Raw genomic sequence first — 25,642 nt, forward strand, 5'->3', positions numbered from 1 at the left:
AATGTCCAGGATATAGACGGAACGACACCTCTACATTAGGCTCTAGTAAGAACCTGATTATAGCATGAGGCTGATGCAAGTGTCTTAGATGGTAATGACAAACCAATTGCTTACATTTACTTACTGCTCTGTGCACTGCAGGTCTATTAACAGTGCTTACTTCCTAGCAGGGTGCTACTATTAACCATGCTAATAAATACAGGACATAGCTTTTCACATCCTGGTGGGGAATATTTACTAGGTTCAGGCATCCAAGTTCCTGCTCAGTCAAGGCGCTGATGTTTGTGTTGCGAACCTGAAAAGGGACATAGTCTTTCATGAAGTAGTGTGCGAGATCCTTTGGTCGTAGACTCACGATGAGAAGATTAAGGAGGTCATGGCTACAGACTGGACCCTAGCACAGGATGAGATGATGGGTCTGCAGGCGTTACTCGTATGATAGATCAATGAAAGCTGTGGTCAAAGACGAGGAGTCGGTGGCAGGGAATGGAGGAGTCACAAAGAAGATGAGCACCTGCTGGGAGGGGACGCAGTCACGCTTTATGATCAGGGATTCAGGGCTGGGATGTTGGTCCTTTAGATTTCTTTGTCCTTTTCATAGGTCGTAGAGTAGATACATACGCGAGGATTATAAAAGAATCAATCCATCCATAATCATGAGCATAAATGAAGGATCAAGAAAAGCGCCGTGGCGGAGAATTTGTTTCAGCTTCAAAAATTGCCCGATGTTAGCGCTTCTTTTCAGCCCAATCCGTGGCAGCCGATGAGGGCTCCACTGCGCCTTTGATCTAGAATTGAATCAATTGAATCTCGTTCCCAGATCCTCAAAGGTCTCGATTCCATGGATTCACAAGTATATATGGAAGGCTGCCCGCCCTGGTGAATGATGAAGGCCTCAACCCACCAGCTTCTGGCAAGCGTCCTTCCTTTTTTTCCATTCTCAGTCATTCCTTTGTACTAGCTTCAGTCATTCCTTTACTTATCTTTCAACCATCATGTTCCAGGAGAACTATTCTCGGGCTTTGGTGGGGTTGATGGGCTGCATGGCCCTCGTCCAGCATGGACACAGTGCATGCATCCCTCCCTATCGTCTCCATGGGGCTGATCAGGAGCACTCGGCTTATGGAGGCTGGCGCCATTCTCACACTTCCGTGAGCAAAGCTCCTGAAAGCACCTACAGTGCCGAGGTCACTTATACCAACAGCGTTTCCATCCGCCTGACCGAGAGTGTCTCTGTTGCAGTCCCCACGATAGATGCCAGTACTCTCGCTCCAGCCATTACTGAGACTGCCTCGATTCCCTCGACTGTGATTCCTACTGCGTCTGTCAGTGTCGCGACTTCAACGCCCACTTCTTCTGCAACGGCCGCCTCTGGAACCAGCGCGTCGAAAGGAAACATCATGATCCCCTGGTACTTGTACCCAGCCGAGGGAGCCTGGACGCCTATGGAAGAACTGTACGTGATCTCTCATTCCTTCGCCTTACAAGGCGAACTCTAACCTGTCTTGGTCAATAGGATCAGCTCCAATCCAGACGTCCAGTTCACCATCATTATAAATCCTGACAACGGTTCCGGCTCCACCACCCTGCCGGACGAGAACTTCCTGGCGGCAGTCCCCAGACTCACAGCCTACAGCAACGCGTTGGTGATTGGATATGTTCGCACTGGCAAGGGAACCCGCGACATCTCGGAGGTGGAAAAGGAAATCAACACTTATGCCGGATGGCCATCCGCCAGCGGAAACTCCTCCTTCGCAGTGCACGGCATCTTCATAGACGAGGCACCTTCGGACTATGACGCCGCCGCTGTCACCTATTACCAGCAACTTGCCTCGCTCATCCGAGGAAGCGAGGGACTTGGTCCGAACAACCATGTAAGCCAGCCGAACGGCCAATGAATCCGACATGCTAAACATTACAGGTCGTCACGAATCCCGGAACTGTTCCTGATGCCGCCTACCTCAGCATTCCTGATGCCACGGTCATCTTCGAGTCGCCGTACAGCGAGTTTGTGCGAGCCCTTTCATCCGATCAGTTCCAGAGCATCAAGGGGGAGGATCTCAGTCGCCTTGCGTCCATGGTCTACGATGTCCCTGACAACGTGGATCTCTCGACCTTGCTGTCTCAGCTGCGCGCCATCTCCAGCCAGACCTACCTCAGCAACCTGGACACCTACCAGGCTTTCGATTCGGTCTGGACCAAGGTGGTCTCTCTGCTGTCTGCCTAAGACCATTGTTCCGGAATGCTCTATCATTGACATGCCCTGGTGGTGTGTCACTGACGCTTTGACTGGCTAATTTTTGCCGCTTTCTGCTTCAAGTCCTAACTGGGAATGCTTCGTACGATGTCATGAATGAAAAGATTTTGATCTCACACCGACCCCAACATGAAAGAGGCAATGATTATAGACGTACTAGCTTTCGTTGACACACACATCAGGCGTTCAATAGAGATATGATTGAACGGCACTACTGCAACAGTGGCGTAGGATGTCCTATTCAGACGTAGGAGCCTCAGACAGGACGAAATCATAGACACAGGCTAAGGGGAAATGGTTCAGTGCGATGACAGTGTTGAAATCCTATCTGTCAGTTCGTTGGATCAACGCATTCGTCCTCGTAATCATCTATTTTATAGGGACCGGAAGGCCGTCAACTTCATTGCCTTCTAGTGTTCTTGTAGATTGTTCGGATGTGATCTGCCAGCTGCTTGGCTTCGTGTCTCGCCCATGGCATGGCATGATGATAGTCCACCTCGAAGAGAGTCGCTGTCCTCGGATCGTAGTAGTTCTCCAACTGCTGCTGACCCAGCATCAAGAACGGATCTTTGAGCCCATGGACATGCACTGTCGGCAAACTGACCCGGTTGAGAGATTCATCCGTCTTCGCGTTCACATCTAACTCCGTGAGCACCGAATAGCAACGACAAAAGAGAAACCCTACATTCAGCAGCATCCGACTCCATCGGCGCCCCCGCTCCATTACACAGCACCCCGAACAACAGCTCAATATGCGTCTTCTTCGGTATCCCCAGTGCAGCCCGCCGCTGCTGATCCAGCAATAATCCCCCCGCCATCCGCGACCCTTGACTGAATCCCATAGCCCCCACCCACTCGCCACCTGGACCCTCGTCCTCCATCAATCTCCACACGCGCTTGACCCCGTCGTTGCCGGACGCGTCGTACCCGCTCCCATCGGCGCGCTCCCCGCGCTCATCCTGCGTAAACCACGACCTGAAGGGCGCGTAGTCAGCGAAGACGGGCAGAACGCCTGGTCCCGCGCTGCGCTCAAAGGGGCCTTCGAAGAAGACGAGCTGGAAGTCGTTCTGGAGGAGATGAGCGAGCTGTTCGCATTGGACCTTGTAGATGGCGGCGGTTGAGCCCCCGCCGTGGAAGCAGGCGATGCGGGGGAGATTGCTGACTGTCATTTTATCTCTGTTTTGGACTGAAGGTATACTCGTTGTGTAGCAGGCGGCAGGCAGCTTCATTCGAGATAGTAAATGAGGTCCTGTTGGATTAAATCAAGGAGGGGGTGTCCTCGGCGCTCTATTCGGACTACGCACTGAGGCTTGACTTGTCCTGCAGCTTAGCCTAGGCGCAGTTTCGCATGTTTAGAACGATCGCCATTGGGTGTAGTCATTGATTTGCGTGACTCCGGGATTCGACGATATTCTTGGCGGGCTGGTGATCCACTTTTACTACTCTTACCAGCATGTCGGCGAAGAATATCGCCAGATAATGCTCGGTTGAGTCGTTTTTCGACCGATCGCGCCTTCAAGACGAAAAGACCAACCCGAACATATCGGTGACCATCAAATGAGGTTGTATATTTCTCAACATCTTGTGTGCTATCATCGATTGAGCCTATGATAACTAATGCTATTCAAGCCGGTTCTGCGCCTCGCCGAGAGCGAGACACGTAGACAACTCAACGTGGACAACTCAAGCCTCGGACACCCAATCATATATTCCAAATAGAAGACTGAGTCAAGCGACATTTTTGTTCAAAAATAGCCTCATGGAAACCAGTTCATGCACAGTCCAGCACCTGTGGCTGACGACAGACCGCTCTTTTGACAATCAAGCAAAGATCATCAGGTCGCCGTTGGAACGCTTTCTCCTTTGTATCTTTGCGTCTCTGTGTGGTCACCACGAAGAAAAATGATGCTGAAGTCTAGTCAAAGTTCTTGTCAATCGCAACATCTGGATCATGATGCCCTTCCTGCCGCTGCTGGTGCTCTTGGCTGGCATTACGTTGCTGATTTCCCGTCGTCGATACAAGGCAACCCCGGGCAAAGAAAGTCCCAGAGTGATTGTTGGAGGCCATACATATTCCGAGAGCGTCGGAGATGGACAGTCTTCGGTGCGCGAGGGGAAGATCGAATCTGTTCGCAGTGCTTGTATCATCGGTGCTGGACATATCGGTGAGTTGCCTGCTGGAGACCACGCAAGGCCAGTGCCTAACTGAATATAGGAGCATTGACGGCGATTGTTCTCGCTTGTCAGAATCCCCATGTACAATTCCATGTCGTTGATGGCGATCCGCGGCTGATCACAGCGTGGAATTCGGATCGCTTGCCGGTCTTTGAACCTGGCCTGGATGAGCTCGTCTTTGAGAAGGATCACATCGTGGCATCGGAAAGGCCAAAAAAGCAAGATTGCATTGATAAGCAAGCGGATAACGAGCTTGAAATACATCAATCGGTCGTGCGTCAGCCTCGAATACGAAAACTGCGTAATATCACTTTCTCAACCAACATCCACGCGGGAATAGCGGCATCGGATATCATCTTTCTTTGTGTGGATCCTCCTCTGGACAACGTAAGCTTGTCTCATCCTCAATCGGCAATCCATACTAATTTCCAGTCATCTGATGACGAGACCCCTGGCCTCGACCTGACCAACCTGAAGACCGCCATCCGGGCGATCGCCCAAGTCTCAGCCGGACACAAGGTCATCGTCCACCGGGGCACAGGGCCAGCCGGAATCGTCCTGCAGATCAAGAAAATGGTAAGTGGGTCAGCCATATCTGTATAGATGAAGAGCCTTACAACGGCACAGCTCAAGAAAACCGCCTCCCCATCCGCCTCCTTCGAAGTTCTTTCCAACCCCGAGTTTCTGGTCCCGGGAACGGCCATTCGCGACCTTCTCTATCCGGCTCGAATCATCATCGGCCACATCTTTTCAGAGGATATGTCGCCCGAGGCACTAACTGCCCTGAAAGGACTGTACGCTCCTTGGGTTCCGGAGGACCGCATCGTCACCATGGACGCCTGGTCGTCGGAGTTGGGTAAGGTCGCTGCCAGTGCAATGCTGGCGCAGCAGACAAGCAGCATACAGTCTCTCCGCGCGATTTGCGAGTCCACAAAGGCAAATATCACGCATATCGAGCAGACTGTAGGAGCACTTTTTCCGACTGGTTTTGGGCTCGGTGGATCGAGCTTCCACAGGGATGTTGGCTGTTTGGTTTATTTGGCGCGGGAGCTGGGGTTACCAGAGGTGGCAGAGTACTGGAGGGGAGTACTGAAGATGAACCAGTACCAGATACGGCGCCTTGCTCATCGAATCAACGACAGTCTACCCAGAGGACCAGAGCGGAGGGATGTCGCTCTCCTTGGGTTCGCTAGCAAGTGCAACACGATCGAGATTCGGAATACAAGCGCGACGCAGCTGGTGCAGGAATTGACACGTTCCGGTGTTAAGGTGGACATCTACGATTCGCATGTACCAAAGGAACAGATTGAGAGAGCGCTAGGCCTTGTGAGCGGTCATCTGGATGCTGTCACGGTCGTGCAGGACCCGCACTCGGCCTGTTCTGGCTGCAGTGCGGTCGTCCTGCACACTGATTGGGATGAATTCAAAGATGATCGGCTAGACTGGGAGAAGATTGCGGAGCGGATGGAGTCACCCAAAATGCTTTTTGATCCTCATGGGATGCTTGATTGGCAGAGGATGCAGAAGCTTGGGTTCAAAGTGCTCCGACCAGGAGTCAATTGTGACAACAGACTTCAAACATGATGTACTATAGACAAGTTTCATATCGACTCGACTATTCACTCTATACGCTGGCATGCCCTTCTTAACCACTAAGCTTAGCAACAAGGCGATCCCCCAACTCCTTGATACTCTCCTCAAAGGTCCAAGTGTCGCTAGCAGTCCAGGCAGCATTAGCCCCAGGGACAGCGTCCTGGCCCATAAACCCAACGTAGAGCACATCCTCCTCCCCGTGGCCGTTGTCACCAGTGATACCATTATTAGGAAAACACAGCTTAGCCAGGGAAATAGAAGCCTCACCGGTAGCGACACCACCGTTGGTATCGCCCCAGACACCATAGAACTAACCAGTCAGATTCAACCCGTGTCGACAAATCGATAGCAAACATACCAGTTGGTTATTGCACACCACAGCCATCACGCTCAAGGGCTCCATTCCATATTGCTGGGGATCAAAGGTAGGCGAGCTGCCCGAGTTACCAAACACCACATACGGGTGGATGTTGGCGTCCAGATCCGAGATGCCGTATTTCTTCACAGTATCCATGAACGCCGTCATGCCCTGGCCGGAAGGGTCATTGGCGCAGTCGCCCCCGCTGTTGTTCGCTCCGTCGCAGTCGATGTCCATGTTATCGTACTGGCCGCCGTTCCCGGAGCTGTGAAGGAAGATGGCCCCGTTGATGTCGCCGCAGTAGGCGAAGGTGCCGGAGCCGCTGATGCCGTCGGCAAAACCGCCTTGCAGCTTGTTCTTGCATGTTCCCGCCTTTCCAGCGTTAGTGAGATTGCAATGACGAAGGAGAGAAGAAGTTACCTTGTGCTTATTGTAGATTTGCTGTAGGTTGGCTGGGACATCATAAGCCGAGGCCAGGCCTGCAGTCAAGACGGCAGCAGCTGCAAGATAGTGCATTGTGAAGGTCGCTGTTCTCCAGAGAAGATAGTCCGATTGACTTGTTATTGGAATCGAGATGGACCCTGGCGGGAGACGTGAACCCTTATATTGCTTCCAGGGTCTAGTCACCACCGTTTCAGAGCATGAGCTAAATCACTCTGAAACTGTAGCACCCGTAAAGCAACCCAATGACATCCTGCAATACTACCCTCTGCAGCCCAGCAGCCCGTGATCACAAACAACAGAGGGAATTGCTTGATCGGGGAAATGGGGCCAAAGGCTAGACTAATCAACCCGCTACGGCCAATCACCCTATATTGAAGGTAGCATTGGCTAGCGCAGGAGAAGCAGAGATGTGAGGACAGGTTAGGATAGGATCTTCACAATCGCAGGGAATAGTGTCGTCGTATCAAACAGCAGACTGCGAGAGCTGAATGCTCTAGGAGCTTATGAGACTGTGGGTTCTGCCTGAAGAGGAATCTGGTCCTTGAAGGGATATAGAGTCACACTGCAGAGGGTGTTTCATTCATTACATGTTAACGATCAATCCCTGAAGAGTTCATTAATCAAGGATATTGTCAAAAAGAATTAGGCTGACTATTATTATGAAATAAATGCTGGAAAAGGGGTGAATTTGATGTCAATTAATGTTCTAAGCTCTATATCCACATTTTGAGTGCTTTCTGATTTATGAGATGAATATCAGTTTTCTCCAACTATGATCAAGTCTCTCATCCGAATAAGTATCAACGTGAGTGGAGTTGTTTCTATCTTCCCAGGTCTACAGACGTTCGACTTCAATTGTTGACTTTCCCTTCCTCCTCCCTTTTCAGCTTGTCCTCTTTAGGCTTGCCGACATTCTTCCAGCCCATCCCCCATGCAAAGATAAAATGCACCACACTTAGCGCAGTAACCAGATAGAAAATATGTCCAAGACTCTTGGAATAAGCGAGCAGAACTCCAGGAAGACTCGCCTCGGACACAATGCCCCGGAAACCAGTCGCACCAGCAGCAATCACAGTCTCGGGGTCAACAGCAGGGGCATACTGCGGGATAGTGTTTCTCAGACCATGAGAGAAAAGGACTTCAGCGATCGCAAGAAAAATAGCAGCGCCGAAGGTCTGGCTGAAGGTTAGGATGGCCATGGCTGTTGACATCTCGTCGGGAAGGACAGCGTTTTGAACGGCTATCATGGGCTGTGTCTTCATCAGATACACGTCTGACCGCATGATGGACAAGATGAATTGGACTTACGGTCTGTGTTCCTGCTCCTCGACCAAGTCCTGTTAGAGCTTGATAGCCGGCCCACTCGCTGGTGGGAGTGGTGGGTGATAAGGTCGACAGAAGACCACATCCGACAGCGTTGAGGATTGCGCTGAGAACCGCGAAGGGGAGATAGTAGCCTATTCTTCCAGCTATGTCACGACACCATCAGTACGGAGGACGACAAATATGGAACAGCTGACATACTGAGAGCCCCCGAGACCAAAGCCATGACAATCTGGCACAGCACACCCGGCAACAAGTCAACACCACTAACCAGCGCGGTCTTGCCTTTGACTGCCTGAAAGTATATCGGCAAATAGTACGAAACAGTGATTGTCATTCCGAACAGAGTCATGATAACCACACAGCTGCAGGAGACGATCCGGTTGTGAATGACATGGAATGGAATCATGGCATCCTTCCCCATGCGGTACTCCCATCCCAGGAAGATGATAAACATCGCACCTGCACCGCAAAACAGGCCGATGACGGTTGTGCTGTCCCATGCATATTGGTTACCTCCGTATTGAAGGGCCAGCAGGAGTTGGATTGCAGCGGGCGCAAAGAGCACGAAGCCGAGTATATCGAACGTCTTGAAGAATGTCGGTAGAACTTCGACCGCTCGACCCTTTTCTCGTTGCTCGGGAATGCGAGTGAAGACCAAGAGGGCAGCAACTAGTGCCCCGATGGGTAAATTGATGTAGAAGCCTGTTTAATATTAGGCGTCAGGGCCTGGTTCTAACAGTGACGGGGACCCGGTCATCTTACACCATCGCCATGTCGTGAATGTGGTCAACGCACCACCGATCAGAGGACCGAGAACCAGTCCAATCTGTGACACTGCGATGATTCATTCAGCCTGTGTTTCTATGGTCTGACGGGGTCCGTACATACGTCCCATCATGATGCCAACCAAAACTTATCGGCCTGTCAGTCTCCATTGATCAACCTATCCTAAAGAGCGCATACCTGGTCTTCTATGCATCGGAACAGCACCAGCAACAATAGTCAGGGCGCCGTTGGTCATGCCCGAAGATCCCATTCCGGCAACAGCTCGGCCAATAATGAGCATTTTCGACGAAGTAGCGACGCCACATATCAAGGAGCCCAGTTCGAAGACTGCGAAGAAGCCCAGAAACACCCACTGCACGGGAATCAGCCGACCGTTGTGAACCGGAGAGTTGAGGGATAGGAACTACCTTGGAGGTGAAGTAAGTATAGAATTTCCCTGTTAGAGGCTGAAGGGCAGAGCTATCAGGGAGTTTGGATCAGAGATCTGGTGTTTTATTCCTGAATATAAGATATTTGACGTACCTTGCCAGCGTATAAGCACTGCCGTACCAGGCTATGTCCTCGAGGGAGTGGAATTGGTTCGTGATTTGCGGTACGGCCTATTTATTCCAATTTAGAGACAGGTCAGCATACTCAGAGAGGAACAACAAACTGTAGACAGGATCGACATGTCCAGCAACATCAGGAATATGACCAGAGTAACACCTGAAGTTACCATGATCAAGGGGATGCCTTTAATCCACTTTTCCGGGGCTTGTTCTTCTCGGTTGGAGATGGGCTTGGCCAGGTTTTCTCGGGTATCTCCTAAAATAATCTCGGGTTTTTCTCTTGTTTCAGATAGCTCTAGGGTCCTTGACGGGGTGTTGTGCGTATTCTGTCCGGAAGGCGCTCCCTTTTGTCTTTCAGTAGACAGGGGAGCTTCTCCCGCTTCCAATTGTTCGCACATGGTTTATGAAGAATGAAGAAATCTTGATGATGGTCTTCGACGATCTGAACATATGCAATAAAGCAGCTACTTCAGATTCTAGGAGGAAGGTTCATGAATTGGATGTTATACCTTAATATCGGACGGAGTTGGGCCAATCCCGTCTCCAGTTCCGTTCAAGCGTTGGTAAATCCGTTGAGACGAGATTCGGAACTATGAACACATTTCGAATATCAATCCGGTGACAAATGACTCATTCAGGTCGATCAAATATAAGTCGTAGTCTCAAAAGATTAAGCTAGACCATCACACTCCATTCTGAGTCCCCAGCATCAGCGGTTCCATCAACCATGCGGCATCCGGCCAATTGAGATAGGTCTCGAGAAAGCCCTCATCAACACTTGGGAGAGAAGATGATTGTTCCATTGAGTCCATAGTTGCAGCATTTAGGAGTTTAGACGCCCAACTAGCCTGCAGTTTAGGAATGAAGCTGGCCGCCTTGCTCCACGAATCCCCATCCGTTCCTTCGTTCTGAATGCCCGCCGCTTCGGCCACTGAATCCAATCGGTTAATTACCTGCTGTGAGATGGACTGGAGGTCAGCCGTTCGGGCAACAGCTTCTCGATCCCAGCCCGGACAGTCAAATGTAGAAAGATGGAACAAGGCACTCATGCAGTGTGAGATTTGGAAGATAATCGTTACCGGCAGGGAGACATATTTTTCAGGACTGACGGCGAGAAGGAGATCAAGCCAGTTTTTAGTGGCTGCTAGGCAGGCATATAGATGGCTGAGACGAGTCACATCCACGTCTTCGACTCTTGTCGCTGATCTCGACAGTGCAGTCTCGTATAGGGCCACTTCGGCTTGGTATAAATGGAAAAGCACAACCTCTGAGTCACAGATCAGTGTTGGATTTCCGTGACACACTCGGGACCCTTTACTTACTATTTTCCGCCAGCTCAGGTGAAATCTGATTTCTGATGCTCTGCAGCTGTAGTTGCATCGCTTGTATGAAAAAGGATGTCGGCAACCGGGGGACGTCCGAACCATCCGCGGTGATTTCGCTTTCGTCCCACGACCGTCTGATCACCTTGTCCACGACGAGTTGAATCTGAACAAGCTGTACAAGGACCGCGTCGTTGGAGGTCTCCTTTCTCTCATTCAAGACCTCTAGACATTCCTTCATGTGCGCTGTCCAACGCATTGGATCTGGCCTGCACAAGAATTGCGATACACTGTCACGCACGAGCGACGGATTCAGTACTTGACTGGAATTTCCAGGAACCAGGCTACATACCAGGAACTTAGGAGAAAGCAGCTGAGTACGGCGCGTCGCTCATTCATGGTCCGCGTTGGGAGAGCCGGAAACTTGAGGTTGTGAATAGGACCGCTCCCATTGCAATGGGCGGGACGTGAATCATCCAGCGGAGTTTTGTGGAGTCCCAAGTCAAAGACGATGGATATTGCTAGTTGGATGTATGTACAAAGAGAATACTTTTGGGGTTGACAGTGGAAGGTGATCCTTGAGAGGTCAGTTATGGAGCAGCTACGTCAATCGGGATTCAAAATACCAGCCTAGATAGACCAATAGGCCCTGTAGAAGATCCAGATTCTTTTGACAGTCCACAAGTAGCGCCTGCGCTACCCTTTCTCTGATGCTAAGACTGAGGGCAGTCTGACCCGCGGTCTGCTTGCACTGTACTGCGCAGATGCAATGCCATAAAAACGAAGACTCCGTCTTCAGTTCTGCAGCACTAACGCGGTCTGGAATATGCACAAATGGAAGATACTCCAGAGGCCCGCTGCGGAAGGACTTAAGAGTTTCCTCTGCCTCGGTGTCGGCTGTATGCGAGGAATAGGCCTCTGTTCGCCCTGCTCGCCCTCGCGAAGTTGTAAAAGAGCCGCCAGGAGAGTCTCCGTGCGGCGTGCTGCCTTCCGGTGTAAGGAGAGCGGGGATGGCATCTTGACATCCCGAGGAAACTCGATTTTGATCAAGTATTGCAGGGCCAGGGGATTGAGGTATCAGTTGCGAGCGATCGGCTCTGAGAAGAGAGAGTATGCCATCCAGTTTTTGCTCCAATTGCACAGTCTTCGATACTACTGGTGTGTTTCGTCTAGTCCTTCGGACTCTGGTTAATGGCCGACATTCTTTACTCAGTCGATAGCATCTGTTATGGCTTTTTAGTTTAATATTTACGTCCCCGTTTTAAGCAACTTACCTTGCGCACATGCCCCCTGTCTCCGGAATGATACATTTGCATTTGGCTCGGGCACAGTTGGCACAAGCCCGGCCATATGGCGCTGGAACATAGCTTGTCGTATCGTCCATGAGAAGATATGAAGTATGATACGGTCTTTGACGGTCCAGTTACCTTAGTCCAGCCGGACCTGATGCAAACTCAGATTCCTATGGCCCAAGTGATAGATATGCGACGGACATGATGAGACTGAGTACAAGATTTTGAAGGCACGATACGGCCATCGGGCGGAATTGGGCCGGATTTCGAGAATCCCGGTCACCTTATGTAAGCACTAAGTCCACCATGCCACGACATACGACTCGGTCATTGATTGGCTCACAATACGAGGCTGCTCTGGAGTAGATGGCTGAGTATCACAGGGGCAGTAGGGACAGGCATCTTGCCTGCAGATTTGGCTAAAGCAATGTCGAGCAAACCTATCAAGTACGGCTATATATTCCGTTCGAGGCGCCGTAGATACTCCGATCATATCAACTGATTTACGTAGCCTATGGTTCTTCTCTCAGATCAGCCTGATAACAGACTACAAGGACATAGTACCATTATGATTTGCCACAATAGACTGTGATCATTGCTATCCTTTGGGAGTGTGTTCAACCTTCAGTCACGGTCACGTGATGGATGCGTGGGTGTTTTGAAAGTGTCACATGACCTGCTGCAATTCAGTCTGCGGCGTTCGTCTTTGACCTAAGCAAAGAGATAAACCGATCAAACTTCTGATCAATTCCATATTTGCAAAGCTCTGCCTTGAGTCGAGGTCTAGAGAATATAATCTTTGACCGGAAGGTCCAGTTCGAATGTTTTAAGCATGTATGTGGGCAGAATTTGAGGCGCGTCTATGAATTACAGTACTAGCGACAAACCACCTATGGACCCAGTGATCGGCGCCCATCATGCATATTTGAGCACAAGTGCCAGACGTTACTTCTATCGAGGCATTGTTATAGATATTCAGAGTCAAGCATCAATGAAAATGTGCTCAACATAATGAACTCTTGCGAAATATCAACGGTTCAAGTCATTGAGGAACACTGGTTTACTAGAACAAGGCACTGCGACAAAGACCGAACAAAATTGGAAAAGTCCAGGCAACGAAGCTAGCAAACGTCAGCTTCAGCCGGTCAGGTTCTGGATTTTCTGATACGCCAATGCAAAGATGATCTGTCTATTCCAGACACGAATGTGATGTATCACAACTGACGACCACGTGACTGACGCGCTGGATGTGTCAGTCGAAAATACAACTGGGACTGAGCAGGATTCATCCCGTGCAGAAACCCGGTCTCAAGCTTCTTGATCTTAAGCATTATATTATCCTGACTGCCTTCCTCGAAATCTGAGCATTCTCAAAGGTTATATCTAGTGTATAAAGCTCGAGACTGCCCTCTCTCGAGATCACGCCGCCAAAATGGCACGCAGTTTGGATCAACTTCCACCGGAAATTTTGCTGGCGATATTGGACGAGATGGATATGTCGGAGCTTTCCTCCGTAATTCGGGTCAACAGACAGTTTTTCAATCTCGGCATTCGAATCCTCTGGCAAGTCCAAAGCGACATCTATCTCGTCAAGGTCCCAAAGAGTCGCCGTAGGGTGTACATTCCCTGGATCATGGAACTTAGCCTGTCCAGATCCCCCAAAGTCCTTTACAAGAGGTTCAAAGATTTTGTGTTCCCTAATGTAAAAGAGCTGAGGGTCACGCTGAAGGATCATCAGGGGCCTATAGCCGATTGCCGTTATCTGACACACTTTATGAATCCTGGTCTTCAACTGCTGCGCTTGGAGGGGGACATTACTGCTGACTTCCTTCTGGATGTGCAAAACCAATGTCCTAAGCTGCGGACAGTCATCTGCTGTTCCTGCGGACCTTGTGTCAGGCCGACCGATTTCCTTACATTTGTGAGGGGTCTCCCATATCTAGAGAGACTGGACATGCATGAAAAGGATGGTCATACGATGATAGATTCCAAGGTCATTGGATTCCTGGCCACGTCTCAAAGAATAGAGCAGTTGTCTCTGGACCGAATTACTCCCGAAATGCTAAGGGATGCGTTGTCACTTGAAGCGCCCTTTCCGGAGATGATGAAATTGGACATTGAGATCCGTCAAGACGCAGTCGCGTCGATGGTTGAGATTTTCAACTCTATCTTTGCGCTCCGTGTGACGCTGAAAGCCACAAATACATGGGAAACGGAAATCAGAAGTCGTGCGCTACGACCCCTCTCGGAACTGTCGCGAGTGCGAAGCCTAGACATCTTTGTCGATGGCGACATGAGGATTGCACCCGAAGACCTTGTCTCTCTGAGGAGTCTCAGCGATCTGAGACGTCTGACAATAGAAGGATTACACGCGCGTAACCTGCGCGCCGCTGATTTCGGTGATGACGACCTCCACCGTCTGGTTAGTGGACTACCGGGTCTGGACACGCTGTCCCTTCAGTTCCTTACCAGTGGAGTCACCTCAGCTTCCTTTGCGACATTGGCGAAATGCTGTCCACGGCTCGGATGCTGTGATCTCGGTGGAGCTTTCAATGCACTGGACCTCCGAGATTACAAAGCGCCTTTGCTTCCAAAGCTTGGGTCACTCCGAGTTGGATGCTTCCTGGATTCCGATATCAGAGGAATCGACGATGAAGCTGATGACCATGACCAATTGGTTGAAAATCGCGCATGTGAGCATGCCCGGCAGCTCGAAAGGCACTTCCCCAAGGCATCCATCTGGATTGCGCAAAATGGTGGATATCCCGCTGAGGTGCAATTCAGTATGACGGTGGTGAAGTTATTCAGACGGGAATATGAGCGGGATTCTGAATGTGATTCTCGACCTCTGGACACTTGCATTCCTTGACCCAGATGATTCATTTTCTATCTCTTGTATTTTGCGACTTTGCCAGAGTTGTTGTTCATAGTTGCTGGAGTGCGTTAGCTTCGGGGAACGTGATGTCTCTTTAAGAATATCGGAATGTCCAATCTTCAGACTGATAAATGAAGGGAGCAGCAAGTGAACATAAGTAATATACAATAGCTTTTGCCATACATACTGCTAAGTATGGGTAATAAAACTGAGCTGCTCCGAATCCAAAGAAACAGACATGACTGACATGACAAAAAGGAAATCTTGCTCAGATTGCAGCGGGCTGGTATCGATCTATCGAAGAGAAAGACATCGCTATACAGTACAAAAAAGGAAATATATACAGAGTGAACGAAGGATGGCCAAAAGTCGGATGACAACGAAGGGAGGTCGGCGAGAATTATTATTACAGGAATTAATTGTATACAGCGACCGTGTTCTTTTTGCGGCGGACAGTCAGTTTCACTGTCAGAGGCGGTAATTGGAAGCGTCCCCATCCTGCTAATGTTAGTATTGCATGAACGAGATTGGTGGCAAGAGACTTACTGTGGATCTTGGGACGCGTAGCGAATGGTTTAATTTCATATTTGAGGAGCATCTCGGCGATGAGCACCTTGAAGATGTGAGCGAATAGCCACCGGCCGGGACATTGTCGGCGGCCGTGGCCAAACACCAGGTATGTATCGCTGGTGTTGGTCATGAGATTCTGGCGTCTTTCCTCGGGGGTGGCGTTCTCCTTGTAGAAGCGATAGGGGTTGTATTCGTCGGGATTAGGGTAGAGGTCGCTGTCGCGGTGGACGGCGTACTGGGGGATACCGATTTTGGTTCCGTAGGGGAGGAAAACACCATTGGGGAGGAGGGCACCTTCTGGTGCAACGACCTGGGGGCGATCGGATCAGCGAGTGCCTCGTAGCAAGAGGGAGGACCAAAGACATACCTTTCTGGTAGGCGAGACGGCGTTGATGCCGTTGAATCGAAGAGACTCTTTGATGGCACTTTCTAGCAGACTGGCCTGTTCCACCTCGGCAGCAGTCCATGAGCCGTCGGAGCGGGCGGCAATCTGCTCGATTTCCGCTTGGAGCATATCCATGAGCCCCTCTTCGCTGGGATAGCTCAGGATATCGAGAAGGGCGCTGGTGGCGGATATACCGCTCGTATGTACACCGGGGAAGTTGATCATGAAGATCCTGTAGGCCAGCCACATGGTCTCGAGTTCTACAGGCCACTTGCTGCGCAGGCCGGCTTGGATGAGCAGGTCGAGAAGGCTCCCCTGGACAATGTCAGGCATATCAAACGACACAGGTTCTCAAGGGACATACGTTTGTCTTGAGTCTTTCTTGGAGGGCCCCCGAGTTATAGGCCTCTTTCTGCTCCTTGATCTTGGCCTCGATGAGAGGCTTCATACGGACGTGGAACACTCGCTCTTGCCACCTATTCACAAGTCCTACGATAGGGCCGATAATGCTGTTTGGTTGGTGTTAGAAAAATGTCCTATCGACGGCGAGACACAGGACGTACGGGTGAAGAAATGAAGGAAAGGCCTTGATGACGTTGGCCCCAAAGACGATGGCATTGGAGCAGTTGGTCATAGCGTTGAGTAGACTGGTATCATGACTCCTGCCGGGGCCAATGGCCATCACGTTGATCATCCGAGCCGCGGACTTCTCCATAAAGGAGTACAGGGGAACCTCGACCCAGTTGTCCGTGTCCTCACCCCAGATATCGGAGAGGCAGGATCGCGCCTCATCGGCGAGGGACTCGGCGACGGCTTTGGATTTGAGGGTTTCGGTCAGGTCCTTGCTGACCAACTTGACGAAGAAGTCATACTTCTCGGCGAAGGCAAGGGGCCAACTGGTGTACTTGAGCTGGAAGAAGTCGGTGATGTGAGCCTTGAAGCTATATTCGGATTCCTTGGCGAAGAGAACGGTGTTGGAATGCTCTTTGGGGAGAATGACTTCATCGCCCTCGTTGACACTCGGCATCACAAAGGGTTCCTGATTCTTGGAGTACTGCAGGCAATGAGATCAGGACCACAACGCGCGCATACGATGGGAACCAACCTTTTCATATCCCTCTTGGATGAACCCAATGGGATTGACGCCGATGAAGCGCTCTGCCGCGCGACCAAGGAAGCCCTTCTCACTCAGGACCCATGGGATGTTTTTGGGCACCGGCGAGGTCTCAAAGAGCTTGACGATGAGACAGACGAGCATACATACCACACCTGTGGCGGACAAGGTGGAGACGTTGAAGTCGGGCAGCATTTTTAAACTGTCACACACCCAGAAAAGGAAATAAACGATAGTTTGGGGTGGAAGATCTCTGAACGAATGTCGATCCCGTGGAGGATGATCGTCCCCGGTTGGGCGTGGGCCGTGGCAGGGCTCAAATACCCTGAGTAGACTTCATCATCGTCATGGAAAGATTGGATATCTGGTAGTAGGATTTAGTGGGATTTGAGACTAATAACGAATGAACGACAGTCGGGAATGAGCGAAGGAACGGATGGACGGCTATGCTGGCTGAGATGCGAGCCAGAGTTCATTGCCAGAGCAGATAATGCTTCGTAGTTAGTGCTGTCCTTGGATATGCCCGAGGCCCGGTTCTTGCGGTCGAAATCTTCCAAGAGCCCGGAGAGAATCTCGACGGGTAGGCCAATCGGGAACGGAGTGTAGTCATTCAGCTGGGTCCGTGGGTGATTAAATGGGTTCGAGACAGGTCTACGTAACATTTATTAGATGGAGTCTGATTCGGAAACAAGCGATGCCATCCCCCGGGAACGCCACGTTACATGGCGGGCGACAACCTTAACAGTTTTAAGTACAGAGTTAGAGCTCTGCCCGTGGAACCGAACGACCCATTGTTGCTTCAGTATCCTTCTTCACTGTGCACTGTGCAGAGGTGGACTGGTGGAATGCTCAATTGATGCACTGTCGGAGATTTTTTCTGCGTGAGAGTATGATGATCGATGTCCGCAAGAACATTCGGCAGAAGTGGCACCAGCAGACTGGGATCGGCTGCATGAACGGGGTTCAGGACTTCAGGCGTAGACTGCAGAAAAATATGCAATCCAATGGGCCAGACTGCAGAAGGCGCATTGGCATACGAGAAAGAGAATCCCTGTCATTATTGCCAGCCAGGGGGGGTAGCATTGTGCATTATATAAAAAGGGTTTAGGGCCATAATTTTTTTATCTCAGCCGACCTGTTTATAGCAGAATTACAGTTCTTACCTGGCCGATTAGTGGCTTTCTAGTGCTCTAGTGCCTCTAGTCCCTCTAGTGCCTCCGAGCACTGTTCAGCTTTGCCCAAGCGAGCTCCTTTCGAAATATCCACTTTTTGCAGGCCATGCAAGCCAATCATGTCCGTCCATTGGACCAGGGTGGCCAATCGGACTCGGAACCAGCCGAACACCCGGCTTGATTTTTCTGGTTCTCAGGGAGCGTCGCCTATCATCGCCCATCCCAAGGTCCTAGGGAACGGCCTCAAAAAGGGCCAAAGCATATGATATCTATCTAGGTTCTGAGGGATAGCTGTGATTTTGTCTTTCGGTACAGAACATAACAAAAAATTCACCTAGGTGTCATGACTCATGAGGATTTGGAATGACACAATGCCACATACGAACGGAGTATTACTCCGATACTCCACCTTCCATAGGCTGAAACTCCATGCGGAATGTCAGCAGGGATAAAGGTTTTAGTCTTACAGTTACATCTAGGATCTAGTACTCGTAGTCTTGAGTCAGCAACTCAGCATGCTAGTCGAGCGGTCCGTCAAACAAGGCCACGCGAGAGTGGGTTCAGGAAATCTGACACCAGGATTGTTGGAGATGGATGATCATGGATCAGCATTGGGGAGGCGATCATACGGTGATCATGCAGCCTGACAGGACCCTTCTGCACCGCATTCGATGAGAGTTGTACTTATACGGTGGTTAGACTGACAGACAGCAGCAGATGGAGTATGCTCTTACTGCTGTACCAGATCATCCAGATGACTAATTCCAATATGATGAGTCGGCTTCAGTGGGACTCGTATCCGTCAAGCCATCCTCCTTGGCTGGAGAGCCTAGAGGGTATCAAAATACGGAGTACCGTGTCAGTGCGTACATACTCAACAATGATGATTTGATTTCACATGCAACGGTCGAAGCCTCAGGACAACAATAAAAATACCCTCTTGGCCCCACCAGCAGACTGAGTCGTCTCGAAATTCGGTCTCTATCTCGTTGTAGGATCATAGGATGCTACCTTACTGGTGGAGGAGCATGTCCCCAGCGTCCCGCCCTCCCACATTCCTTGAGAATGAAAGTTGAAACACCCCTTTGTGTATTCAAGCCAAGAGGAGTGACCGCGTCGCTTTAAAAGACAAAGTTTCTTGGAATGCATGGTAATATATTGCATTCCGACAGAACTTGTCCTCAGTAACCATCAGGAATAATAGTACTTGCTACAACGATGACAAAAATCCCTCATAGAACCTGACAGAATATTCACACAATAGACACTCCAAATGTCTCCTGGAATACTCTGTAGCTCAGCTGTCCTTGGCTATCCGTCTGGTCATGAAGTTATATAGATAGGTACTCGCCAGTCTGAAACATGGAAATCAATAGTCTCCTTCATTGCTTTTCTCAATGCTGGCTGGATCCGAGAGTTCAGAGTATTTCGTTTCCTAATGGAGCTTTGAACCCAAGCTACGGAGTATTATTCTTGCTAGACATTTCATTGAAAGAGAATGGGCATTGGCCAATCAGCGCCGGTCTTTTCAGCCAAGATCTTTATAAGCCGCATTGGGCTTAGTGTGCCTGACTGCATTCACCATGAGCCAATCATATCCAGCTCTTTTAATATCCTCTTCTCTCCAATTGACCGCATCAAACCCCTGGATGCCTATACCCATCTAAACTGTGCTGGGAAGTTGGTCGTTGCGACCTTCCAAACCCTAGTATTAAGTAACAGGCCTGCTGTGGGTCCCTTGGCAATATGCACATACTCTCTCCGTCTCTCCTATCTTGGTCAACCCCTTCCATAGTGGATTTGCCTTGTTCCTGTCCTCTGGAGAGAGATCACACCCACCAAATCAGATGTCCTTGTCCACTCAATCTGATTCCTGGCGCAGAGGCGAAATGGAAGCTATGTCACTTTCAGGAGAAGATTGGCATCCTTTCAATCCGATCAATTTCATACCGCTGCAGGCCCAGGTCCACGCGATGCTCTTGTTGGCCTGTTCTCCTCCAATAGTTGCCTTTCCACTCTGCAGGCCCTTTCGCTCTTGCTACTTTACCTCTTCTTCTTCTTGCTCGTAAGACATGATCATCTTTAAGGTGGCTTCGGTGCCCGTTCAAAAGGCAGGCCGGGCTCTTTCAGGCCATTAGCCATGCCCGTTCAGAGACAACTCCGAAGGTCACAGCTCCAATGCTCTCAATGTAGCGAGCGACAGATGGAGGTATGTTGTTGTCATCTCGCTGTTCTTGATTATGTGTGTCGTTTGTATCACCATCAGCGTCATCAACGCCATAGCCGCTTACCACACCTCGTGTCCAGTGCTCAAAGACTCGCCCTCAGTGCGACGGATGCAGGCGTCATCGCCTATCCTGTCGTTACGGTAACTCGGTCCCCTCAAAAGAGCTCCGCCGACGCTCTGGTCTTCGTGCCTCCAAAGCAATCCCGTCCAAGTTGAAAGCTTCCTCTTCATTCTCCGACCACTCGTCCTCGTCCTCGTACTCCTCCCCTTCTCCTCCTTCTGTCAGCAGCCCCTCCACGTCCCATTCCCCCGAGTCCAATTCCTCCGAGGTCGATCAGGATGAAAAGATCAAGGTCTTGGAGGCTAGCAAGCCCTCCGAGGACCTGAACTCTGAAGATCAACGCCTAGTAGACAACTGGTACAACTCTGCGGAACAATCCCTCTCGCAGAGCAAAAGCAAGGACCACTCATGGCAGACCATCATCCGCCGCGAGACGTCCAAGCACCCTGCCTTGAGGCATAGCACGCTGGCTCTGTCCGCCCTACAACTCGCATCTACCAGTGAGGCAGGTACTCCGCAACGAGAGCGTCACTTCCAGGCGGCCAGAAGTCACTACACACAGGCCACGGAAAAACTACCTAGCATCTTAGAAGACCCTTCAGCATCCGGGTCCAACGCAGCATTCTCCGCTGCAAGCATTCTTTTCATGTGCGACCTTGCGTCCTCTGCGCTGGCCGGAGAGGGCTTCAAGTCCGTTCTTCCCTCGCTCCGAAACCAAACACCCACCTCTCGAAAGGAGAGCAATACCGCATCGCCTTGCTCGTCTCCTTCCCTGCAGAAGCTACTCGATCTCTTCGAAACCATCAGAGCATTACTCCCCAGCACAGAGACCCTGGACAAGGTCGAAAATGGCGACCTTACAGACCTTTTCACCCAAGGAGATCCATACCATCAACTTCCTAGCACCTATACCCTCACCATCCTCTCCATGAAGAACCTGAACACCGTCAGCGCGAAACAGGACCCATCGCACGAGACGGCCGTCTACGACGACACTATTGCCAACCTAGACAACTCGCTAGAAATGCTCACCAAAGGCGGCGATCCGACGATCATCGCCCTCCGCTGGATGTATCGCATCCCCTGCCGCTATCTGGATCTCGTCCGAGAAGAACAACCCTTGGCGCTCATAATTTTCGCCCATTATTGCGCGGTTTTGCACCACCTCCGGGACCGGTGGTGGATGGCCGACCTGGGGACTCGGTTGTTGAAGGAGATCTGTCGTCTTCTTGGGCCGGAGCGGATGGGCTCGATTTTATGGGCCACTGATATCGTGGGCATCCAGACATAATATAACAAGGCATCTGCGGTGCAGGGATGATATTTGCCCTACTTTTAGCGACATTGTTTTGCGACACGATGGATTCGCCGTGTCTTGAGGAAGATTCATCAGTTGCTCGTCGATGATACCCAGTAACAAATGATCAGAATGCAATCTTTCTCGTCATCTTGTTTTTCTATCCTGTCTGTAAACATCCCTCCGCAATTGATGGCGTCATATACAGCCTGGACGCGCGGTCTCGCCTTGAAAGTACACAATGAGACTATCCATAGGCTTTCATTTATTTGCAATGGAAGACATTGAACAGTCATAGTGTGGGCATTGCGAGGATGATTGATGTTTAGACTCTTTCTTGGAATGGGGTGATGAGAGATCCTGCCTGACTTGGCATTATGGTTATTTATCACTGTCTGTTGCTCTCCTGATAAATAAACTATATCTTTGTACTTGACAATGCAACCTTCCTTTGACAAGGCTCATGATCTGCTTAATCTGTAAGCCCATCATCACTTACATCTTGGCAAAAAAGCCAGGCATGATTGCTGTGTTCAAAGATTCCCATCTCCTGGCGAAGAAACGAGAAGCAAAATTGGCAAGAAAGCCTTCTGATCAAGGCTCAGTAACTCCCAGGAAGGAAGTTTCTGTATGTCCCTGTGCCGTATATTTGCTGAATTACTCTCAAGAGCCATCTGTCCGTCAGCTAACATGCCTTTTGGTCTTGAACAGATCGCACAACTCTCAAGGCGCAAGACGCAAGAGTAGGCGACTTTCAATGTCAGACTTGAATCACTGATTTGCAAGGACATCACATCACCATGTTACAAGCGGTGATATACCAGATGGGCCACGACGGGCAGAGTAATAGCTGACATAACACCCACCGCTCATATGGAAAGAGTCCAACCGCTCTCACTCGGGGAAAATCAGTGGTTGAACAGCATGTGCGCTGTTGTCTGGCTTGATGGCGGTTGTGAAGGTCTTTAGATGCCATGATAGGGAACTATTGAATCTGTGTGGCTCAGGCAGTATGCATGCACGAGTGCTTCGACTGCAGGTCACGTTCGGTGTTACCACTGTGATATGAGAGCTAGGATGTGATTGTACTCTAGCCACTGGACCTCGTCCTCGTCAACGAACAGGTGTGTCTTTTTTATGCTGGGGGAAACGGAGGACACGTTGCCAAATCTACTGAGCTAATGACCTACCGAGTATAATCTAGAGAGAATAGTTTGAGAGCAGAGTTGCGTAACAGATTCAATGGGTCAATAGCAATCTATATGAAGACCACAAATCCGTGGTTCCCGCACTGTCAATGGGACTATCATGTTTGCTTGCCCATGGGAAAGACTCACGAAACTCCTATGAGAGAGAGGGCTCATGCAATAGATGCAAGGCTGGAACAAGACCGAAAGCCTCATTCAAGCAGGTATCCTATAGTGCGTAGTAGTCGATCTTACAGTCGATCAAGGGCGTATGGCTCTGCGTGGTGGTTGTTTCGAATCTTCCAATAAATAAGTTCATGCTCAGGGAGTCCATGGGACCATGGTGTAGCTAGATCACCCTTATTGAACTCTGCATCGTTCCTGAACCCGTTGTCGAGCCATCCTTGAGAACCGACTCCGTCTCCTAGAAGATGTACTCAATCGTTGGAGACGAAAAGACGTCCTCAGTAAGATACTCATTTAACTTCTGAATGGTAGGTAAATATGGTCCTTTCAAGATGAGATCTCTGCGACTTATAATCGAAGAACCAACTACTCAGACTACCCATGAAATGAAGCTGAAGCTTTTCAACGAATAGAGAAGTAAGCCAGGTGAGAGGTTGCATCAAGCCTGATATAGAAGTAAGTGAAGTGTGAATAATCCTTCATCTTAATGAACACGGCTCTCCTTATCACTCGCTCAATTCACTCATAACAATATTTTCTGGGAGAAGCTGGAGCGATTCTTTGACCACGCTCTTCATTCCATCCCATCTTCCGATCTCCTCATCTTTACCAAGCCTCTTACTCCTCAGCATCAAGTTTACTCCTTTCTCATTCAGACTTCAAGTCTACATTGAAAGGGTGATAAGATCATCGAGCACCCGCTATATCTATCTTCTCCCATCATAACTGGGCCTGCTACGTAAGCCTTGCTGCAGCAGTTCCCACTCTCTCATCTTTACACTTCTCATTACTCATCCCACTGCTATTCCAGCCAACACTCCAAGATGAACCTCCTTGATCTGCCCACTGAGGTGCTCAGCATGATAGCAGAGGCCCTCCAGAACGCGCGGGACATCAACACTCTCGCACGGACAAGTCGCGCTCTCTACTCCTGTATTAACTACGTCCTCTACAAGTCCGATGTGCTGAATGAAAATGGGAAAGCTCTCATCTGGGCCGCAAAACACAACAAGCCAGCGACCGCCAGGAAGTTACTCCAGGCAGGCGTGAAAAGATTGAAGCAATGGCATCGCAAGCCTCTACTTTCCGCATTAAAGAACGGCCATGAAGCCATGATGAAACTGTTGTTGGACGAAGGTGTTGATCCGGACGCCATACTCTTTGAAGGCTCTCGCATGGAAACAACTGCCTTATACATGGCAGCTAGCAATGGCCATGACGCTATTGTCAAGCTCTTGATCGAAATGGGCGCGAATGTTAATCTCAAAAACGCTCCTGGGCAACCCTTGCTAATCGCTGCGTCCAATAACAGGAAAACTGTGGTCAGAATTTTACTCGAGAAAGGTGCAGACCCTAACGCCCGGCGACATGATAATGCAACGGCCCTCAACATTGCAGCGATGAGGGGATAAACAGAAATTGTCAGGATGCTACTGAACAAAGGTGCGGATACAGAACTGGGCGACAACTACAGCTCTACTCCACTTCATTCAGCAATAAGGAGAAAACACTGCAAAATCACCCAGCTTTTACTAGAAAGAGGAGCAGATTTGGACTCCCGGGACTATTCTGGATGCACCCTGCTGGACTTGGGCGTCGAGTATGGCTCTCAGCGATTGCTGTCTCTGCTTTTAAAGCATGGAGCAAACCCGAATGCTTCAAATTCCTGGCCTCTTCATTTCGCCATATCGAGGAACGAGATAGCCATGGTCGAGTTGCTTCTCGATCATGGTGCGGACATCAACCGCAAAGATCCCAAGGGCCGAACCCCTTTGCTCCATGCTATGCTCTGGAATAACGACCAGATCGTCGAATTTCTGTTGCTCTACGATGTCGACCCCGACGCCGAAAGTCACGACGGCTTGACACCTTTGAAGTTAGCTAATCAAAAGTGCAGGGAAGATTGGGCGAAAATACTAAGGCGAAAGCGTGATGAACGCAAGTCATCGCGGTCATAGTCGACATTTGACTTCCTCTTGACATTGAGACTGATTGCTCCATTGATCAGAACGGTGAAGAAGAACAGTTCTCTCTGCCCTTAAACAAGGATTTTGTCTATCGGATTTCTGGTTTTCTCTCTTTCAACTTTCTCAGGACATCCCTTCACGAGTTGCTTGTTGTTTGTCTGGGAAATACTGCACAGTCGAGAATTGCCCAGACTAGTTGGAAAGGAACTCGGTCCTTTCATTGTTGATCCACTGCCGATTTTTTTGTAGTTCAAAGAACACTGGCTGATGGCTGAATCAAATGCATATTTTGAGTGAATATCAGTCTTCCAAATTTGAGGTAGTTGGTTGCGTATTCATAGTTCCTAGTCCGGTAGACTGTCCAAAATAGTCCTGGACATGTGAACAAGGCGGGCCTTATAGCGGCATTTTGGGTTTATTTGACGAATTGCTATCTTGACCGAATGAGATCCTTCGTTTGACAGCAGTACATAGCAGTCCTGCATGGCACCATGCTCTGC

At 50.0% G+C, this 25,642-nt stretch overlaps 11 protein-coding genes across 11 annotated transcripts; 6 read left to right on the forward strand and 5 right to left on the reverse strand.

Annotated features, from left to right (window-relative positions):
• Positions 1-995: 995 nt before the first annotated feature.
• CDV56_107807 (spherulation-specific family 4 protein) lies at positions 996-2,227 on the forward strand (the record flags this gene model as incomplete). Its single annotated transcript, XM_026761426.1, has 3 exons — positions 996-1,456; positions 1,517-1,874; positions 1,922-2,227. 3 exons carry the CDS (start codon positions 996-998, stop codon positions 2,225-2,227), a joined length of 1,125 nt encoding a protein of 374 aa, XP_026616421.1.
• Positions 2,228-2,657: 430 nt separating this feature from the next.
• On the reverse strand, positions 2,658-3,426 carry CDV56_107869 (uncharacterized protein; the record flags this gene model as incomplete). The annotated part of the gene is made up of 2 exons (XM_026761488.1): positions 2,658-2,896; positions 2,943-3,426. 2 exons carry the CDS (start codon positions 3,424-3,426, stop codon positions 2,658-2,660), a joined length of 723 nt encoding a protein of 240 aa, XP_026616422.1.
• A 782-nt stretch (positions 3,427-4,208) lies between these two features.
• On the forward strand, positions 4,209-6,016 carry ugd2 (putative UDP-glucose dehydrogenase Ugd1; the record flags this gene model as incomplete). Its single annotated transcript, XM_026761533.1, has 3 exons — positions 4,209-4,422; positions 4,473-5,008; positions 5,060-6,016. 3 exons carry the CDS (start codon positions 4,209-4,211, stop codon positions 6,014-6,016), a joined length of 1,707 nt encoding a protein of 568 aa, XP_026616423.1.
• Positions 6,017-6,077: 61 nt separating this feature from the next.
• CDV56_107979 (glycoside hydrolase family 75 protein) lies at positions 6,078-6,899 on the reverse strand (the record flags this gene model as incomplete). Its single annotated transcript, XM_026761598.1, has 3 exons — positions 6,078-6,335; positions 6,384-6,755; positions 6,804-6,899. 3 exons carry the CDS (start codon positions 6,897-6,899, stop codon positions 6,078-6,080), a joined length of 726 nt encoding a protein of 241 aa, XP_026616424.1.
• A 779-nt stretch (positions 6,900-7,678) lies between these two features.
• Positions 7,679-9,885, reverse strand: CDV56_108034 (MDR family MFS transporter; the record flags this gene model as incomplete). The annotated part of the gene is made up of 9 exons (XM_026761653.1): positions 7,679-8,077; positions 8,136-8,284; positions 8,352-8,855; positions 8,916-8,987; positions 9,042-9,065; positions 9,117-9,291; positions 9,347-9,398; positions 9,462-9,538; positions 9,592-9,885. The coding sequence occupies 9 exons, from the start codon at positions 9,883-9,885 to the stop codon at positions 7,679-7,681; spliced, it is 1,746 nt and encodes a 581-aa protein (XP_026616425.1).
• Positions 9,886-10,170: 285 nt separating this feature from the next.
• On the reverse strand, positions 10,171-12,193 carry CDV56_108117 (transcription factor domain-containing protein; the record flags this gene model as incomplete). The annotated part of the gene is made up of 5 exons (XM_026761736.1): positions 10,171-10,754; positions 10,810-11,078; positions 11,162-11,386; positions 11,436-11,906; positions 12,084-12,193. The coding sequence occupies 5 exons, from the start codon at positions 12,191-12,193 to the stop codon at positions 10,171-10,173; spliced, it is 1,659 nt and encodes a 552-aa protein (XP_026616426.1).
• A 1,340-nt stretch (positions 12,194-13,533) lies between these two features.
• CDV56_108213 (uncharacterized protein) lies at positions 13,534-14,970 on the forward strand (the record flags this gene model as incomplete). The annotated part of the gene is made up of 1 exon (XM_026761832.1): positions 13,534-14,970. The coding sequence occupies one exon, from the start codon at positions 13,534-13,536 to the stop codon at positions 14,968-14,970; it is 1,437 nt and encodes a 478-aa protein (XP_026616427.1).
• A 421-nt stretch (positions 14,971-15,391) lies between these two features.
• Positions 15,392-17,707, reverse strand: CDV56_108268 (cytochrome P450; the record flags this gene model as incomplete). Its single annotated transcript, XM_026761887.1, has 8 exons — positions 15,392-15,474; positions 15,523-15,856; positions 15,914-16,246; positions 16,296-16,440; positions 16,495-16,985; positions 17,037-17,200; positions 17,257-17,409; positions 17,488-17,707. The coding sequence occupies 8 exons, from the start codon at positions 17,705-17,707 to the stop codon at positions 15,392-15,394; spliced, it is 1,923 nt and encodes a 640-aa protein (XP_026616428.1).
• A 2,750-nt stretch (positions 17,708-20,457) lies between these two features.
• Positions 20,458-21,796, forward strand: CDV56_108396 (uncharacterized protein; the record flags this gene model as incomplete). Its single annotated transcript, XM_026762015.1, has 2 exons — positions 20,458-20,585; positions 20,731-21,796. The coding sequence occupies 2 exons, from the start codon at positions 20,458-20,460 to the stop codon at positions 21,794-21,796; spliced, it is 1,194 nt and encodes a 397-aa protein (XP_026616429.1).
• A 2,203-nt stretch (positions 21,797-23,999) lies between these two features.
• CDV56_108482 (ankyrin repeat domain-containing protein) lies at positions 24,000-24,587 on the forward strand (the record flags this gene model as incomplete). The annotated part of the gene is made up of 1 exon (XM_026762101.1): positions 24,000-24,587. One exon carries the CDS (start codon positions 24,000-24,002, stop codon positions 24,585-24,587), a length of 588 nt encoding a protein of 195 aa, XP_026616430.1.
• Positions 24,588-24,881: 294 nt separating this feature from the next.
• On the forward strand, positions 24,882-25,133 carry CDV56_108510 (ankyrin repeat domain-containing protein; the record flags this gene model as incomplete). The annotated part of the gene is made up of 1 exon (XM_026762129.1): positions 24,882-25,133. The coding sequence occupies one exon, from the start codon at positions 24,882-24,884 to the stop codon at positions 25,131-25,133; it is 252 nt and encodes an 83-aa protein (XP_026616431.1).
• Between the last annotated feature and the right edge of the window lie 509 nt (positions 25,134-25,642).

The sequence above is a fragment of the Aspergillus thermomutatus genome (assembly GCF_002237265.1).
Source record: "Aspergillus thermomutatus strain HMR AF 39 chromosome Unknown NODE_42, whole genome shotgun sequence".
In the NCBI taxonomy this organism is placed as follows: Eukaryota; Fungi; Ascomycota; class Eurotiomycetes; order Eurotiales; family Aspergillaceae; genus Aspergillus; species Aspergillus thermomutatus.